Source organism: Hemicordylus capensis, chromosome 2, assembly GCF_027244095.1.
Source record: "Hemicordylus capensis ecotype Gifberg chromosome 2, rHemCap1.1.pri, whole genome shotgun sequence".
Classification (NCBI taxonomy): domain Eukaryota; kingdom Metazoa; phylum Chordata; class Lepidosauria; order Squamata; family Cordylidae; genus Hemicordylus; species Hemicordylus capensis.
The window spans coordinates 14,289,743-14,308,855 of NC_069658.1; the positions used below are offsets into that span (position 1 = coordinate 14,289,743).

Here is a 19,113-nt window from a genome sequence, read left to right on the forward strand (position 1 = left end):
TCACTTTTCATGAAATTTCCATTGTGTAGAGGAGCATGCCAGGGAGCCACCCAACTTAACCTAAAAAATAACTAATATTCACACCCTTTTAGCATGAACTCCTGAAGTAATCAGGAAATTCCTGAAGAAGACCATCTACTAGTCTCCTCTAGCCTTCATTCAATGTCTCACGGTATGTTTTTGCCTATAAAACACCCCTCAAATATGGGATCATGCATTTGCTGGAGTTTTTACCCCCTGCAACTGCCATCATGTTTTTGCCATCCAGCCTTCTTGCAAGCCTGTACTCTGCCCTGGGTGCCCTTGCATTTACACCTCACCATCAGACTTTGCACCCAAGTCATCCAGGTGCATCCAATGAGCTCACCTTATGCTTGACCTCCCCAGAGAAAAGGATTCCCACAGCTACATTTAGGTAGCTATGAAAAATGCTTTCGCCCTTTCTCCTTTCACCCTCAAGCTTCTATCCCCCTTCCCAGTACTGTAACTTGGCAAATGTGTCAAATCACCCACTTTTTCATTACCTGTACCCTCATTATCCCTCAATAAAATAACTCTTTGTTTTCAAAGTCACACCTTCATTCTTTTTGTTCCAGTTCAGGGGTTTGCACCCATTTGATACCAATTTGCCCCACTTTAAAGCAAAGCACAGACACGGAACATGGCAGTAGACAAGTGTCCAGCAGACCCTAGTAACACTAGCTAAATCAACCCATGACAGGACTGGTCTTATCTGAATTTTTATTCTAAATGATTTTTACATATAAAATGGATAGTGAGTTGATATGGACCTATGCTGGCCCGACTTGCACCTTTAGGCAAGGGATATTTTCAGGTTCAGTATAGGGTGCATTGTTTTGCAGAGATCAGATGCAAGGAATGCATGCACACATATGTTCCCTGAAAATGAACCTGTCTGCTCCTGTGTGGGCACATCTCTGTACCCGTTTGTTTCTTTTGTTCATAAAATGGATACCTACAAAAACTACTCTCAAACATTAAAACCTGAATAGAGTTGCTTCTGGACCTAGAAGTCAAAGAACAAACATTGCTTAATAGATGTGATGCTAGCATTACATCCAATGATATCTGTATTCTCAGAACTTTATGAATCCTGATTTTTTTAGCCAATTTTTGGAAGGGAAAAGGCTTATGAGATCTCCATATCTGTCTGTATGCCCATGTGCCCAGCCCCCTTTGAATAATTTTTGATTTTACAGTTTGATACAAATCAAATTCACAACCCCTGAAGACAGTCCAAGGAGAATGTGACAGGTGTTTTTTTTTTTTTTTTTAAATGCTGAACCACCATGTTGGTTCAAGATGGTGGTTACTCAAAGTACAGGCCACACCCCTTTGTAAACCATGCGCTGACAGTATGATGCAAATCAAATCCACAACACATAGGTTGGATGTCCTGGGCAGTGCTTCCTGTAATAGGAATTCTCAGACAGGCTACTTTTAAATTTGGTTTCTAATAATTATATTGTATTTTTAAAAAACAAACAAACCTGTTATTGATTTTATGCTTTTTAAATCTTGTTTGATCCGTTTTTCTGGTTTTATCCATTTGTGAGCTGCCCTGAACAGTGCACTGGAGGAGTAGGGTATAAATATTTTAAATAAGAATAATTTTTAAAAATTCACTTGCTCAAGTGAATAATTTGCTATTATTTGCCAACTGTGCCCTTCTGCAGACTACACAAGACAAGTAAAACAGTATCTATGCAAAAGAATAAATAACAAATCTGACATTAGAAATGGCAACATTCAGAAAGCAGTTGGATAACTCTTTAATTTCTACAGCAGACGTGAAAGCAGTGATTCTTCAAACAAAACATAAAAGACAGAATGTAAAACAGCTGAATTAGAATTTATAACCATGCTTGTTTCTATTGTTGCTGACCTAGCCAAGGACCAATATTTTCTACTGAGTTAATTAACTGAAGCACTGCTAAGAGCACTGTGGTCAATATCCTGATAAAGGCTGCACGCATGCAGCCAAAGGAAGCATGTGTGCAGCATGTCGGTGGTGGCATTTTTGTTGATCTCCCCTTTCTCCAGAAGTACCTTGTGCAACTCGCAAATATGTCCCTGAAGACTGCGTGACGCTCAGGGACATATTTACAGGATTCACAGGGTGCTTCTGGAGAAAGGGGAGATCAGTGAAAATTATTCCTCTGTGTGTACGCATTTCTGTGTTGCTGAAGAATTCATCTACAGGAAGTGTGTTTAATTCAGCTGCAGATGCACAGTGTTAGTCAGGATGTCAGCCAGTATCACCAATTACTGCTACTGTAAATAATCATAGTCCTTAGTTTGTATACATTACAAGCATTTCACAAAACTAGTGTTTCACAAAAGCCTTGCAATTCCTGCCATTTGACATACCTTTCTTTAACTCTCCCCCCACTCCAATACCCACATGGATACATACTGGATTATACTTCTTGCATTTGAAAATTTATGCCACAATAAGTGTGTTGGTCTTTTAAGATGCCACACAAAATTGTTGTTTTTCCTATATATCTCATTTGTATTTTACTTTTTGGTAATGGTTAAGCTTTTAAAAAAACACCTGTATTTGCTGTGTCACTAGATTATTTTAAACGTATGATAAAGAATGAAGAGAATAACATGACACTGCTCCTCCAAATTCAGCTGACTCTCCCTCTGCTTTTTCAAGAATGCTTGAAAAGATGCAACTCACATGGCTTTACAATACCTGTCTTGAAGATCAATGTATCAGAATAAAAGTTGGTGTTCATGTTCAGGACACCATTCTGTTTCATGTTTAACTTCACCTTGACCCCGTTTTCAAGGGGAGCAGAAAAGTTGTAACACACATTGTGGTATTCCTGAGGTGTCCAAATGAAATTTGGTGTGTACATTCATAACATAATAGATATTTTAATACTGGCTCAACCACCACAATTTTTGGGGGAGGACAAAGGAAGATGAAAATTACGTTGTAATGCATGCAACAACTGAAGTTAGGCTTCTTACAAACTGAGATTAATCAATTACATTATTAATCAGCAACAACATCTGATCTAGCCCCAACAATTTTCTTTTTAGAGAAAATGATCCCAAAACCTTCCTCAGCCACAAGCAACTACTTTAAGCTGTTTGAGTAACTGGTAGTCTGTGAGAAAATGAATTTGTCATCCCAGTTTCACTTTTAGTGAACAAATACAGTCTAGTCCACCAAAACCACTGTCTCAAATTGTCACGTATGGACAGTCTCAGCTGAGACATCATGAGTAAAGATGGTCGGACTTCTAGAAAACACAACTCAGACACCCAGTTAGGAAGCTTCCACTTAAGCAGACATGTTTCATCTTGTTAATGCATGCCATGATGATGGGACTGTCCAAAGCAGAACTTTGCTGCCTGCCTGCCTCCGTCCCTCCTCCATTTCACAGCTGGGAAAGCATCAGGTCTGCACAGCATGCTTGGAAAACGCCCAAAGTGCACTGGCCCCTGGACTCCACTACTACACATATTTTCAAGCCTCCTGTACAACCTCAGCTAAGCTCCCGAATGCTTCTGTCGTAACTTGGATCACCCAAGTTATGCAGAACTTTACATGTTACATTAGAAAGATATGCAAATGGACATTTAGAAAGTAAAGAAAACAAAGTAAGTACATCTTTACATTGGAACCAACTCTGAAGTCATCATTATACATGTTAGCTATTTATCCAGGTAGTTCTAAATCCAGTGCCAAAGGAAATCCAAATCTATTCAGGTTATATTATGCAACCCCTGATATTCTGTGCAGCTCATTCAGCATCAAAGTATGCGTTTCCTCCCTCAAACTGGAATATTTTGGCAAGGAGAGCAAAGAGGACAGGAATGTGAGAGTTACAGAAAGGGGTTCAAGATACATGGGGTGCAGGAAGTCTTTTACTCCGTGCATTGGAAATTCTGCCCAAGTCTTCTATGATGTATTATGAAGAGCTGAGTCACATAGATTACTGGTAGAGCACATGTTTTGTTTGTATTATGCTCAAGTTTCAGTTCCTGATAACTCCAATACAAACGTTTTTGGACTGGGAAGGAACTTGGCCTTGGACCCTCAAGACCCTCTGTTAGTTATGACTTGGCAATATTTGGATAGATGGATTCATCAATCTAACACTACCCAAGAGAGGCCTGCACAACTTGTGATCCACTAAGCTCCAGCTATGCACCGAAGCTGTGTGTTTAACAATCTCCACCACCTGTTTCTGGAAGCCTGGGCAGGCAGAAAAACCATGAGGCTAATCAGCCTTCTAAAGAGCTACCATATCAGGATTGTGGATAGAGAGTATGATCTGATGGAGCACAAAGGTATTTGTGGCCCCTTGCTTTCTGAGCCCACAGAAGCCCACATACCTTGGGAACATAGGAAGCTGTCTTATACCAAGTCAGACCATTGGTCCATCTAGCTCAGTATTGTCTACCCATACTGGCAGCAGCTCCTCCAAGGTTGCAGGCAGGAGTCCTACCTTGGAGATGTCAGGGAAGGAACTTGGAACCTTCTGCATGCAAGCATGCAGATGCTCTTCTCAAAGAAGCCCCATCCCCTAGGGGGAATATCTTACGGTGCTCATATGTAGTGTTGCATTTGAATGCAAACCAAGGTGGACCCTGCTTAGCAAAGGGGACAATTCATGTTTGCTACCACAAGACCAGCTTGGCCCTACCTCCTGTGAATCATGATGGTTAGAAATTTGCTATTTCCCATAATAAACCAGAGTTCACACAGCCTGATTCCACACATGTCACTCAGATATAAGTGCCACTATGCTTAAAGCAGGCCTGCTCAACTTTGGCCCCCAGCTGTTTTTGGACTACAGCTCCCATAATCCCCAGCCACAGTGGCCAATAGCCAGGGATTATGGGAGTTGTAGGCCATTATCTGCAGGAGGGCCCAAGTTGAGCAGCCGTGGCTTAAAGGAACTTGCTCTCAATTGTACCTAGGAGAGGAGTAACCCCCAGACCAGAATTTGGATTACAGTATATGGCTTTGAAACTACTCGGACGAAAAATCTTATTTAAAAACCCCCAAAGAGCTTTATGACACCTTAAAGGCTAACACATTTATTGGACTATAAACTTGCATGGACTACAGTCTATCATCACATAGTTTCCTCATAAAAGGACAGCATTCATTCCAAAACTTTCTGCTTTTTGTATTGTCAGCTTGCTTAAAAGATGGGGGACACTTCCGTGCTATCATTCAGCAACATGCTGCACATGCTCAAGCATGTAAGGGGAAATTAAATTTGACTTCTAAAACACAATTCACTATAAGGAACTAAAATAATATAAGGGTGTAATTTAGCATCCACCAATGCATAAAGACAGTAAGATTACTGGTGCTTTGCTTCTCTGCTGGGGGGCTGAAATGAAGGGCTATTTATAAAATGCTTACTGCTTTGGCTATAATCAAATGTAATAACAAGATAGAACAAAAACAATCTTTTTGTTGAAACCACCTTTGTAATACTGCTTTTTAATAACCCTCCTAATGGCCAAATTAGAAGGACCCCAACTGAAGTCATTCATCCCACATAAAACAAACACTGCTTTTCCCCCTTAGCTTTGTTTTACAAGTTATATTATTCCCAGATGATGACGCTTCAGGGGTTTAAAGTTTTCAAGAGTTAGATGCTTAGTGGCAGCTGCTTTCTATTTACCACAGACAAATATAAGATGAATCTAAGCAGGGGACTCTGTTGACTCCTTTAGGGGGCATTAGCTGAGAAAAAAAAAGGGAACAAGAGAAGCATCGTACCCAGCAACTACATCACTGAGGTTATTTGGATTATTCACACTAGGAAAGGATACTGAATTACCCCAAGGATTCTGAGCCTGCCAAGCAGCTAATTGTACAACAGGTAAGAAAAATTTCAGTCCTCTGGCACAAAGAAAAAGTAACTGTGGTCATAAATAAATCAAATTAGAGACTAACAGACAACACTTTGTCCAATTTTTTTACTCATCTGTTTTAAGCTGAGAGCAGGGGTGGACTTTTCATAAGCAAGGTGAGGTGGTCATCTCAACTGGTGGATTTTGGGACAACAGTAGGACAGCAGGATGCTCCACCACCACCTGTCTTCTACTTCCCACCACCACGGGAGCAGCTCTTTGTCGAGTGTTGGGACAGCAAAGAGCTACCCTGAGATGGTCCTCTGCTGCCTCGTCTCCCAGTGAACACCCAAGCAGTATATCCAGCAAACACGACTTACATTGTTGAGGATCCCTAGCTACTTCAAGTAGTAATAATCTTCTAGTAAAATAATAATAGCAGCAAACTAGCTGGGCCAGGCGCAGAGCATCTGCACCTCTAGTTCTTCCCCTTGCTGCCATTTCCCCCCCGCCACGTATGCCGCTGTTTTCCCTACCCGCCCACCACCGCCACCTTTCCCCAATTGCCCGCAAGCCTGTCCAGCACCGTTGCTTTTCTCTTCCCCTGCCAGCAGCTTGTTCACGAACTCTCGCGAGAGCTGCCACACATGGGATTAGCAACGGGTACACCTAAGAGAAATATATAATAGCAAATATTTATTTTTATTATTACTACTACACGAACTACAACTATTGTTTATATGATTTAGGTGTTGGTTGTTTGATTGGATTGTAAACTATCTGAGATTTTATATAGGGCGGTATATAAATGTTACAAACAAACTAAAAATAAACATAGATACCATTTGCAAGCATGACTAGAACTGGACTGGCGTGTTGGAGTTATGTTAGAACTTAACAAAAATACTTAGTTTTTAGAAAAATGCTAAGCTCACTAACGGGTGTAAAGATGATGGACACACACACACACACACACACACGAAACCAAAACATATGCATATACTACTTCAACTTTTGTTTCTTGTTCTCTGCAGCTCCTGTCAGCTTTCTTGCCACTCTTCCCTCTTATCGGAAGAGCTACAACCTTTCTCCAGACTTCCATGCTTTCTCCAATACCTTCTTCTTTTCAGCATTCCCCCTTCCTAAGTACACTTTGCAGCAGAGAAGAGGGCGTCAGACTATCATTACATATGGTTGCAAATGAATGTGTAGTTTGATCTCTAGTCTAGTGGACAGATGGCGTTCTTTACTGGCAAGCAACAGGCTTTGGTAACTGTTCGCAAAATATACCAAAATGTAACTGTGGTGGCTTTAGGATATGGCATGTTATAAATCAAAATAATAAGGCAGGATCAAGCTCAGTGGTACAGCACAGCTGTGCATGCAGAAGATCACAGACTCAATCCCAAACATCTCCAGGTAAAAGGAATAGATAGCACTTGGTGGTGGGAAGACCTCTGCTGGAGTCTCACTACCAGTCAAGTAGACAATATCTTCATAAACCTTTTTCTGAAGCTTAATTTATACCCCACCATCTGTGCAGAAGAGTACTCGAGACAGCTTACATTCAGACAGAGAGACAAAACATTACTATAAACAAATAGCACAATGAATACCTGCATGTGCATACACGCATGCACACACAGAAACACACAGAGCAAAACAAAAAAAAATCAAATAAACTGAGGCTATTTTAAAAGGACTAAAAGGCTCACCTAAACAATATAATACTTCACTACCTTTCTGATGACAGGCCTAAGAGGGAGGCAGGTACAACTACGACAACAAATATTTATGTACCACTTTTCAACAAAAGTTCTCCAGGTGGCTTACATAGAAAAATAAAATAAAATAAAGATGGATCCCTGAACCAAAAAGGGCTCGCAATTGAAAAAGAAACACAAGGTAGACACCAGCAGTAGGCACTGGAGGGATGCTGTGATGGTGTTAGACAGGGCCTGTTGCTCTCCCCCTGCTAAATATAAGGGAACCATCACTTTGAAAGGTGCCTCTTTGCTGAGTTAGCAGGGGGAAAGCACTATTGTGCTTTTTCAGAAAGACAGCACACAGAGGCCAAGGCAAATAAATTCCCTACTGCCGAGTCCTGCTGGCCCAAACAAGGGTGTGCAGGTGACACAGGAAAACACAAAACCCTCACATTTAGCACCTTGTTCACTCAACATTTTGGCTTAGCTTGCTATAGAGCCAAAGCATATGAATATATGAAGCTGCCATATACTGAGTCAAACCAGACGACATGTGGAAAGGCCTCTTAAGGTAAGCTATCTTAACGTCTCTGTTAAGGCTCCCAGAGTTCTTACTTGAAAGAAAAGCAAGACATACATTTCAGGAAAAAAATATGTATCACTTTTTCCTAACAGCTCAAAGTACTTCAAAATACATTATTTTATTGACCTTACAACCAAGCCTATATGGGTATGCCACTTTCATTATTCCCATATTTTAGGGGAGGGTTGAGGCAGAGATGATGTGAATTGTCTAAGAGTACTCTGTGAGATCATGGCTGAGCTGAGATTTGCACTGGTGAATTCCCAGCTTATAACTCAAGCTCTTAACTCAATGTACCAGCTTCCACCATCATGCAGTATTCCCAGAAAAGCAAAGAACAACAGGTACCTGTAACTGTTCTCACCAATAACCGCTAAGTACACTCCCCCATTGTATGAGTGAAACGAAGTAAGACCCTCTTCTTATAGTAGTTAGAGACTACTTCAAATTACTTTCACAGAGTATGAACAGATGCTGGCTAGAAGACCGCATTATGGTTTGTCACTCGCTCTGCCCTTTGCCAGCTGAGGGAGTGACAAACCCAACCAACCCCTCCTCTCACTATTATAATGGCAATCAAATAAAAATGCTCAAAAACTGCATGCTGTCAGAGACTAAAGTAAATTTCCTAGCTATGAATAGCTGTGGTTTTTATTTTGCCATTTACAAATACATTTTTTATTTTCTTAGTGAGTTTCAGACATGATGTCATTAGCAGAGCTTCCTATATTTTGGTGTTGGTGGTTGCTGGGTTGTCACACACTTTGATAGACTTCTGCAGACTTAGGGATGCGACCGTTGCTTCTATTTTGACATGTTCCCTAAACATTAAGCTGGGTACTCACGTAATCTGGAAGTGGAGAATCATCTGAAGCAAGGGAACTTCTCAAGGACTGTGTGGCCTGCTCCAAAACTTTGTTGTGCTTTTTTGACAACAATGAAAACAAACTAGAAGAGAAAAACACAGAGAGAGGTTTTATTTTTTAGCACACAAAGCATGCTAAACTTCTATAAAAACTAGACTGTCAGCTTAGAAGAGACTCTTCAAACTGCACCTTACATAGGAAACTTAAACCAAAGTTTTACCCATAACTGCACAAGGTGCTTATTTGGAAATGGAATTCTACAAAGCTTGATTTTGTTATTAGGATTTTTTTTTAATAGTTCAAAATTGAAACTTTGTTTTGCTACTCCTGCCCCACCATCTAAGTAACTACTAACCACTAAGTGACAGTGCAGATGAGATGCAATGATGGCCCTAAGGCAGGGGTTTTCAAACGTAGGTCCCCAGTTGTGTTTGGACTACAACTCTCATCATCTGCAGCCACAACAGTCTTCAGTTACTGTGGCTGTAGAGGACGAGAGTTTGGAACCCGCTCTGGGAACTCGCGTTTGAGAATGCCTGCCGTAAGGGATCAGGCTGCAGATTCACAAGAGAATCACAAACCACCAAATGTGGTTTGACATTATGCCTGATTGATATTAATCAGTTAATACTAATTTAGGAATGCAAGCTTGAAACTAGAGTTGATGCTAATTTCTCCAGCTGAGGGAGAGCATTATTTTTCATATTTACACTGGACAAACAGTTCACAGTGGACAAATGAAAATATGCTCTGTGGTTTAACTAACCAGGATTCTGTCATCAGAGCTCTAAGCTGGAAATAAAGGGGGAAAGGGAGAGAGAGTGCGGCCTTGGAGTTGGTTCGTTTGTTGGATTATTTGCACCAGCCCTTTGTGAAGCTGATTTGCTACTCTTATTCAGAACTGGTTGCAAATAGAATGATGTTGTGGGGAAACAGCTTTGGCTGCTTTTCTTCTAGGTTTGCAGCTTAAGTGCTATTAGCAAGACTACTAAGAAATTTACAGATATCACGGGGAACTGATGTACTCTGCAGTGTTATTTATTATGCCAACTTTGTGCAACCTGGCTATGGAAGTAGCTTTCAATCACGTGCCATTAATCATGCTAACACAGAGCTCATGTCAGAGAAAGTTAAAAGAAACACAAAACCAATGGACCTAACTACACCATCAAATGCTTACATAATTTAGGTATATCTTTTCTGAATTTCACCCATTGCCGCCCCCCCCCCCCACCCCACAGAGGAATTTGAGTATCTACACGAGTACCTTCGTTGGATCTAAAACAGAACATGCCGTTCCTTATAGATCCCAAATGTAACTGTGTGCAACCATATATGACTGTACTTCCAAGAAAGGTTAAGTACTTTCAACTGTTGAAATGGGTCTGCTTAAACCTGTTTTTAATGTTAAACCTGTTTTTAAAAAATGTATGGACTTCTGCTGCAGCACTGTTGTTCTAGAAGACTCTCCTGCAAAGAGAAGCTAGTCCCACCCCTCCATACAGCCCAAGCACAGTTATAGTATATATTCCTTTCAGTGGGATTTATAGGAAGCTGCCATATACTGAGTCAGACCATTGGTCTATCTAGCTCAGTATTGTCTTCACAGACTGGCTGCGGCTTCTCCAAGGTTACAGGCAGGAATCTCTCTCAGCCCTATCTTGGAGAAGCCAGGTAGGGAACTTGGAACCTTCTGCTCTTTCCATGGATGGAGCCACTCTAATAATATATGTGTGGTGTGTACATACACTAAGTAATCAAAACTCCTAGAAAGCAGCCAGATTAAAAAGGTAATAATTTAGTAATGCGGTATAAAGCAAGTTATTAATTTAGGAAAGGGCTAACCATGGAGCCATTAATATTTCCACATTGGAAGATACAAGATACTCAGGTAACAGTTAGCGATCTATCTTACAGCTCAGCTGGAAATGGCAAAGAAACAGAAAATTCATCCACATAGACAGAAACTATACATGATGAAGCCTACACATCTAGAGATGATTACAGACGTTAGGGAAGCAATTACTAGTATTAGGAATCTTGGTTTTGGAATACTATACTTATTTTCAACAGAACATAGTGATGGGTATGTTATGGCTATGAATGTAAAACTGCATTTAATGTGGTATGGATTGCATGTGTAAGTTCTGTAATCAAAGAGAGTTTATACCATGTAAGTAACAAGTATTGGGTAATTAGGACAGAAACATTTGGAAAATAAAACCATTCTCATTTAGGAAAGGGCTAGAAATAAATTTTAAAATTAATTATTTCAGATTAGACACATGGCTTTATATTTTGTGGGAATATGACGTTATGATGGTCAAGATTTTGCATGGATATATAAAACCCGGATTTTCTTGGAAGGCAGAAGAGTTTCTTGCACCCAGCTCCAAGCTCAACCCAACCAAGCAACCATCACTTCAGCCTGTACTTTGCTGTGTGTCAGTTTCAATACTGGCACCTCTGTTATGGTGACTTTCTGACGTGAACTTTACCAAACCACATTCTTAAAAGAGTATTCCAGAATATACCTAGAGACTTGAATGGGAGGGCTCTGAGATTGTTCTAGAGCCCCTGGTTAAAGAGTGGAGCTTCTCTTTCTTGTGGCCCATATATCACAAGGAATATGTCTCCAAAAGACAGGCAAGTGTTTTATGTGGCTCTCTGATTCACTGTAGCTTAAAATAAACATCTTACACAAAACAGACCTAATGATATCCTCAAACCACAAGTGCAATTCCCACATGCACCATTGTGAAATGTGCAGAACATTTCAGGGGCTTAATACTGCCATCATAATATATAGGCTATTCATTTATAAAAATCCTTCATGTGATTCAGTAGTGGCTGATGAAAACAAATCCACATTTTCAGGCAATTCATTGTGTAGATGTAGAAAGCTCTAGATATATATATATAACCATTCTAGACCATTACACCTTGCAAATAAAAGATAATCAGTGCCACAAAAACATTTATGTAAGTCACAAAAGACAGTTACCCCAAATGTTCTATGAATGTAAAAAGATTAAAGAATTTGGCTTCAACAATGTACAGCATACTAAACACAGGTTTTGTCAAGCCCTTATCTGGGCTTGAACCTGCAACCCTCATGGCAACCTGTGCACCACTACCAAGCGTTGGCCAAGTAAGGGAATTACAGAGAAACAAGCCAACCACACAATTTTAAAAAACCTCTCGCACACAGTGAATAGGCCAGAGCAGGCCATGTTATAAGACATGATTGAGGATACGCTTGGGCACTGTTTTGAGTAACAACAAAGTAACAGCCCTTAATCTGGCTATAGACCTGCCTTCCCCACTTTTTTCTGTGCTCTGTCTCACCTTATTGCATCCAGGAATATGCAAGAACTGGACCTGTCAGGTTTGAAGTTCTTTTTTGAGCAGGTCAATTTCTGTGGTGTTGTTCTGGTGCCTCAGTGTGCCTTTCCTCATAGGCCCAGCAGAGTTGTAATGTTCCCAATCTTCTAACCATGGTTAGGAGATCAGAAATATGCTACAGTCCTACTCTTCCTTCTTCTTTTCCAAAATTAACCACGGTACAGTATTATGTTAATCCCAACCATTGCTTCAAGTCAGCATTTGCAATAGGACTTTAAAAACAAGTTTGCAAACCTTGTTTTATTTGCTTCCATTTATTCATTTACAAAAACATAGGAACATAGGAAGCTGTCATATACTGAGTCAGACCATAGGTCCATCTCGCTCAGAATTGTCTACACAGACTGGCAGCGGCTTCTCCAAGGCTGCAGGCAGGAATCTCTCTCAGCCCTATCTTGGGGATGCCAGGAAGGAACTTGGAGCCTAGATGCTCTTCCCAGAGTGGCTCCATCCCCTAAGGGGAATATCTTACAGGGCTCACACTTCTAGTCTCCCTTTCATATGCAACCAGGGTGGATCCTGCTTAGCTTAAGGGGACAAGTCATGCTTGCTACCACAAGACCAGCTCTCTTCCCTTTAAATGTATATTCCACATTAAAAAACTTTTTCAATGCAGTTTAGAATGCTTAGAAATGAAAAAACAGCATTAAAATTATTACTAAAAACACGTCCAGATGTAGCAAAGTAGCAATACAAACAAAAGCAGCAGTGTACATCAATTAAAAATGAGAACGGCCTTAGCCTGGCAGATAAAATTCATTAAATTAGGCACCAGGTGAACAGTTTGGGGAAGAATATTCAAGAGCTGGTGAGCCATCACAGAAAAAGCAATTTCCCTGGTTGCTACCCTCTAATCTCCAATGACAGAGGCACCTGGAGAAGAGCCTCTGATAGTCTGAAGATCATTTCAAGAAACAACTAGGTTCACATGGAAACAAGCTGTAATCAGTAATCCAAAAGCCCTTGGTATAAAATGAGAATCAAGATGCTTTATATTTTCACTCATGCTCTAAAAAGAATGGAAATTGCAAGTTAAGGTGCCCATCTTAACATAGGGACATAGGAAGCTGCCATATACTGAGTCAGACCATAGGTCCATCTAGCTCAGTATTGTCTACACAGACAGGAAGTGGCTTCTCCAAGGTTGCAGGCAGGAATCTCTCTCAGCCCTATTTTGGAGAAGCCAAGGAGGGAACTTGGAACCTTCTGCTCTTCCCAGAGCAGCTCCATCTCCTGAGGACAATATCTTATAGTGCTCACACTTCTAGTCTCCCATTCAAATACAACCAGGGCAGACCCTGCTTAGCTAAGGGGCAAGCCATGCTTGCTACCACAAGATCAGCTCTCCTTTAACATCTGCACCATATAAGCTGTAAAGACTTTGTACAGTCTGGTACAAAGTGTATATGGTGCGGATGTTAAAGGAGAGCTGGTCTTGTGGTATATGCATGGGGGGGGCATTTAATAGTGGGGCTTCTGTTTTAATTAGTCCTGGGTGAGATTGTCTTAGAATGTGTCTGGGCTTACCTGGAGATGGGGAGACAGGGGGCATGTCCATTGACTGTAGGGCTGCAATTCCAGTGGTGGTGAGGAACAGAAGAAGTAACGTTGGCAGGCCAGCCGGCCATTACAGAGGAAGGCGAATTGGTAATCTAATAACTGTTCGGTTGTCCTGCCAGCTCTTTGACCTTGGGTAGCAGTGCCGACCACCCTTGGAACTTCACCTTGCTCCTCTGTAATGCCAGGTAGGTCCAGAACAAATCAGAAACCATCCATGATCTGATTCTGAATGATGGCGCCAACCTCGTATGTATTACAGAGACCTGGTTGGGGGAGGCTGGGGGCCTGATCTGGACCCAGCTTCTCTCTCCAGGATACTCTGTTGAAGAGTGGGTGAGGGAATGTGGGTGGGGATATGGAATGGCTGTGGTCTATAATATTTCCCTTACCAGGATCCTTGTTGAAGTGTCGGACCATATCAAATGTGTGTACTTGTTTGGGGACCAGGGATAGACTGGGACTTCTCTTGGTGTACTGATTGTCCCACTCCTCAACAGGGTCCCTAACTGAGCTGACGGACTTGGTCTCGGGCTTGGTGTTGGAGTCTCCCAGGCTTGTGGTGCTGGGGGACTTCAATGTTCATTTCAGGAACAATTTGTCCGGGGCAGCTCAGAAGTTCATAGTGGCCATAACAACTACGGGCCTTTCCCAAGGGGTCTTGGGACTGATGCACACTGCTGGTCACACGCTTGATTTGGTCTTTCACTATGATCAGAGTGGTGTTCCGTGGGTGGGGACTCCTGTGATTTCCCCATTGTCATGGACGAACCATCATCTAGTTAACATTGGACTCACAGTCACTTCCCACATTCGCAGGGGTGAGGAACCTATTAGGATGGTCCGCCCAAGAAGGTCATTGGAGCCAATAGGATTTAAGGAAGCCTTGGAGGAATTTAGTGTTGTCTCTGCCGGCGATCCTGTTGATGCCCTGGTGGAAACCAGGAACAGCAAACTCACTGGGGCAATAGACGTGATCGTTCCTAAGCGTCCTCTCCTACGCACTTCAAAACTGGCCCCTTGGTATATAGAAGAACTACGGGGGCTTAAGCGGCAAGGTAGACAACTGGAGCGCAAGTGGAGAAAGACTCGACTCAAATCTGACAGATTACAACAACCGTGTCCAAAACTACGGATTATCTTCCCAGAAACTTCCCAGAAACATCACAGTTCTCCTGCTTGTTTTAATTTCTTTCAGGATGGCATTATCAGCAAAATAGTGTATAAAAGTTGTACACAAGTGATGCAGCCATTCTCTCTCTCTCTCTCTCTCTCTCTCTCTCTCTCTCTCTCTCACACACACACACACACCATTCACACAGATGCAGACACCCTCATTAGTTCCGGCATGTTTTTTGTCCCGGCCCCCATATCTGACAGATTACAACATAGAGCACATTTGAAGATCTATGCTCAGGTGATACATGCGGCAAATAAGCTATTCTTTTCTGCCTGAATTGCATCCGAAAGTTCATGTCTGGTGGAGTTGTTTAGGATTCTGAGTAGGGATGGGCCCGGACCGGTCCGGAGGCCATTGTAAAGGCCTCCGGACCGGTCCGGACCTTGGTGGTTCGGTTTGGGGGTGGGGGGTAGCTTTAAGAGCGGCGGGAGGGTTTACTTACCCCTCCCGCCGCTTTCCCGCTCTGCGGCCGTAATCTTCAGAGTAAATGTTGTTCTCGTAAGAACTAATCAGCCTACTTTCCTTTCACTGTCTCTACACCTGGACTAAATTTGGTGCAAATCGAGGCCCACAAGTTAGATCTCTTGTGCCTCAAATTTTCATGTGTTCGCCATCTTGGATCAGGGTGGATGTCATCATTACAAACTGCACCATTGAGGTGTCCCTGGGTGTCACTCACTACAGCTGTTACAAATTTGGTTTGAATAAGTTAGGCGGTTCAAAAGCCCATAGAGGAGGATTTTTCATACCCTGCTTTTGGGGATAAGGCCCAAAGGCCATTGTGGCTAGGCATGATGGGAGAGCTAGATCAACAAAATCTGGGGACTAGTGTTTCCTGTAGCAGGGATTCCCAGCACTGTTCTTTCTAACAGGGATTTCCAGATGTTGTTCACTACAACTTCCAGCATCCCCAGCTGCAATGGCCTTTGGTTGAGGATTATGGGAACTGTAGTCAACATCTGGGAATCAGTGTTCCCTTTAACAGAGATTCCCAGATGTTGTTGACTACAACTCCTTTAATCCCAAACCAAAGGTCATTGCAGCTGGGGATGATGGGAGTTGTAGTCAACAACCTCTGGGAATCCCTGCTAAGGGAACATTGCTTGCGACCCAAGTTTAGAAACCCCTGCACTATATAGCTTGGCGCTCGGGTGTCTGGACCACTTGTTCCCACATGAACCTTGCCGTACACTGTGGAGGCCCGTCCCTGGGTATCTCCATTTCCGAGGTGAGGTGAGGTAGGTGGTGACTGGAGAGAGGGCCTTCCCCACTTTGCCTCTGAAATGCTGTCCCCAGATGCTCCCATCAGGCACCTACTCATCTCCTTTCAGTACCAGGTAAGAATCTGCATTTCACTCAGGCCTTTAAAAAAAATATTTGAGCCTTTCAAATTCTGCTTTGCTATTTTGATTGTTTTAATATTATTGTAAGGTGCCCTGGGAGTGGGAACACTAAACACTTAAGGATACAAATGTCAAATTATTTAGCATACAAATTCCTAAATAAATATACTGCTACTTAAAAAACAAAAACACCAAGTGGAATAATTCTTGTAGACTAGGGAAAGCATCCTGCAGACCGCATTAATAATTTTTTGTAATTTTATTCCTTTATTCAACACCAATGTGATGTGAGTTCCATCTGAAGGACTTAACCAAGTAGTACAATGCAGGCCTGATGTACCAGGTTGAAGGGTTGTCTTTGTTTTTGGCAAAACCTGCTGACAACTAATATAAGCTGTTTAGTCACGGGATAAGCCACAGATACTTGAGAATATTTTCCAGTTAGTATGAATGCAGTCCATACCCTTCCCACTGTCTCCCCCTGAATCCCACAATAAAGCTTTCTCGAATGCAAGAGGAAATATAACACGTTTACTCTACCACAGCTTTTAAAAATGGATTGGATTAGTCATCTCTGTTAATTATCTAAAGTTGCTCTCATTTTTCTCTCCCACAAATCTTTCTCCATTGTGGTTCATATAATGGGATTTTTTTCTTTGTTCTTTAACATGTTAAAAGTACAATGTGTAAATGCAAAAATTCAGAAGCACAATTTAGTAGTTCACATAAATAACTCCCCTACTCTAGTACTGCTGTGACTATGCATACTTCTTAACCCATGTGAGAGCACACTAAACACTACATTTCCAATTTCATGCAATGAATGCTAAGTCACCAGAATAAGAATAAATTTTAAATATTGCAATATCTTAGAACACTGAGGCTGTACTGAATATACACATCTCTTGCATTTTGGGCAAGTTGAAACTTCTTGGCAGCTAGGGAGTGAGTGGAAAAAAGGCAGTAGTATAAAATCAAGTAACTGTAATTAGTGATAGTACCTCAGTTCATAATTTTTTAGTTCAGAACACAAACCTCTGTAACTTGCAATGCTCACAACAATACAGGTATTATGATTTCATCCAAACTTTTATTGTACAAGCCATAAGCCAAGACAAAAAAGAAAACAAAATGTAAAAGAACATATAGAAGTCCAACAGTTAAGCTTATAAAATGTAATATAATAATATATTTAATTTAATATAGAATTCTAATTTTAAAGATATAATTAAGTATATAGAATCTCTCCCAAGGTACCCACAAATTTAGCTCTATTTTTCCTTGCTATTAAACCAAATATACAGTTTATACTTTACCACATCATGATCCAATAGGAAAAGAACAAACTGCTTCAGCATCTGACCCAAATGTATGCATTCTCAGAAGTTCTACTAGAAATCTATCTCTGATGCTGCTAAACAGAGGATATTTTTAGGGATAATGCTGTAAGTCCTTGATGTGCCACAGGTATTTTAGACATACCTGTTGTGCCCAGGACATCTTATTATAGTGATCTTCTACTGCGGCTGAGGACATTTGGCAGAAATGTCATTCAGTGAAAGCATGTCCTTGAATAGGGAGGAACAAATTATCCAGCTACTGAGTTTTCTCATAACCCCCTATAAAAAAGGTGGGTGTGTTGTTGTTGTTTTTACTAAAAACACTTAGCAAATTTTGCACTATGAATACTGCTAATATGTGACAGATAAGAAGATTTTTATTTTTTTTGCAATTTGAATGTGTGCAGACAGCTGTGATTTTTAATCTCAGATTATTGGAAATGAAGCAACCTTAGAGTACAGTTACTCAGGATGGGGAAAGCTTTGATACAGGATTAATTGTGCTACCTGCTTTAAGAGTCTAATTGCTTTCAATGTGCTCTGTTTAGATAGATAGATAGATAGATTAGATTAAAGGGGGGATATCTATCAATCCATTTACCAATCAATCCATCTACAACATTGTGAGCCTTCCGTATGTTCTCATTCAATATAACAGAACCCTGTAGTGCTGTCCCTGAGCTTCTCACTGGACAAGGGGAGCAAGGGTCATAGGAACATAGGAAACTGCCATATACTGAGTCAGACCATTGGTCTATCTAGCTCAGTATTGTCTTCACAGACTGGCAGCAGCTTCTCCAAGGTTGAAGGCGGGAATCTCTCTCAGCCCTATCTTGGAGAAGCCAGGGAGGGAACTTGAAACCTTCTGCTCTTCCCAGAGCGGCTTCATCCCCTGAGGGGAATATCTTGCAGTGCTTACACATCAAGTCTCCCATTCAGATGCAACCAGGGCAGACCCTGCTTAGCTATGGGGACAAGTCATGCTTGCGACCACAAGGCCAGCTCTCCTCTCCATACTGTGATTGCATTGGTCAGTGTGAGAGATTTACTTTTTGTTATTTAAATTAAGGCACTGTGCTTATTAACTCATCTGTGCAATACAGTAGCAGTTTTGAAGAGCAAAAGGAATAATTTTACTCCATTCCATCTACTTGCTACTCTGTAATGCAGTTGCTGCACACAATATCAGACTGTGTTAGGTTCTTTATAAAGTAAAGTGTGCTGTTGAGTCGATTCCAACTCAGAGCCCTGTGGTTGTCTTTGGTAGAATACAG

At 41.4% G+C, this 19,113-nt stretch overlaps 1 protein-coding gene across 6 annotated transcripts in view; it reads right to left on the bottom strand.

The window, feature by feature from the left end:
- DYM (dymeclin) overlaps positions 1-19,113 on the bottom strand; it is a 292,392-nt gene that overhangs the window by 71,471 nt on the left and 201,808 nt on the right. For all 6 annotated transcript variants that reach the window (XM_053297362.1, XM_053297363.1, XM_053297361.1 and 3 more), the window contains one exon: positions 8,994-9,096. In XM_053297362.1, the coding sequence (XP_053153337.1) occupies positions 8,994-9,096 (103 nt within the window). The remainder of the gene's footprint in view (positions 1-8,993; positions 9,097-19,113) is intronic.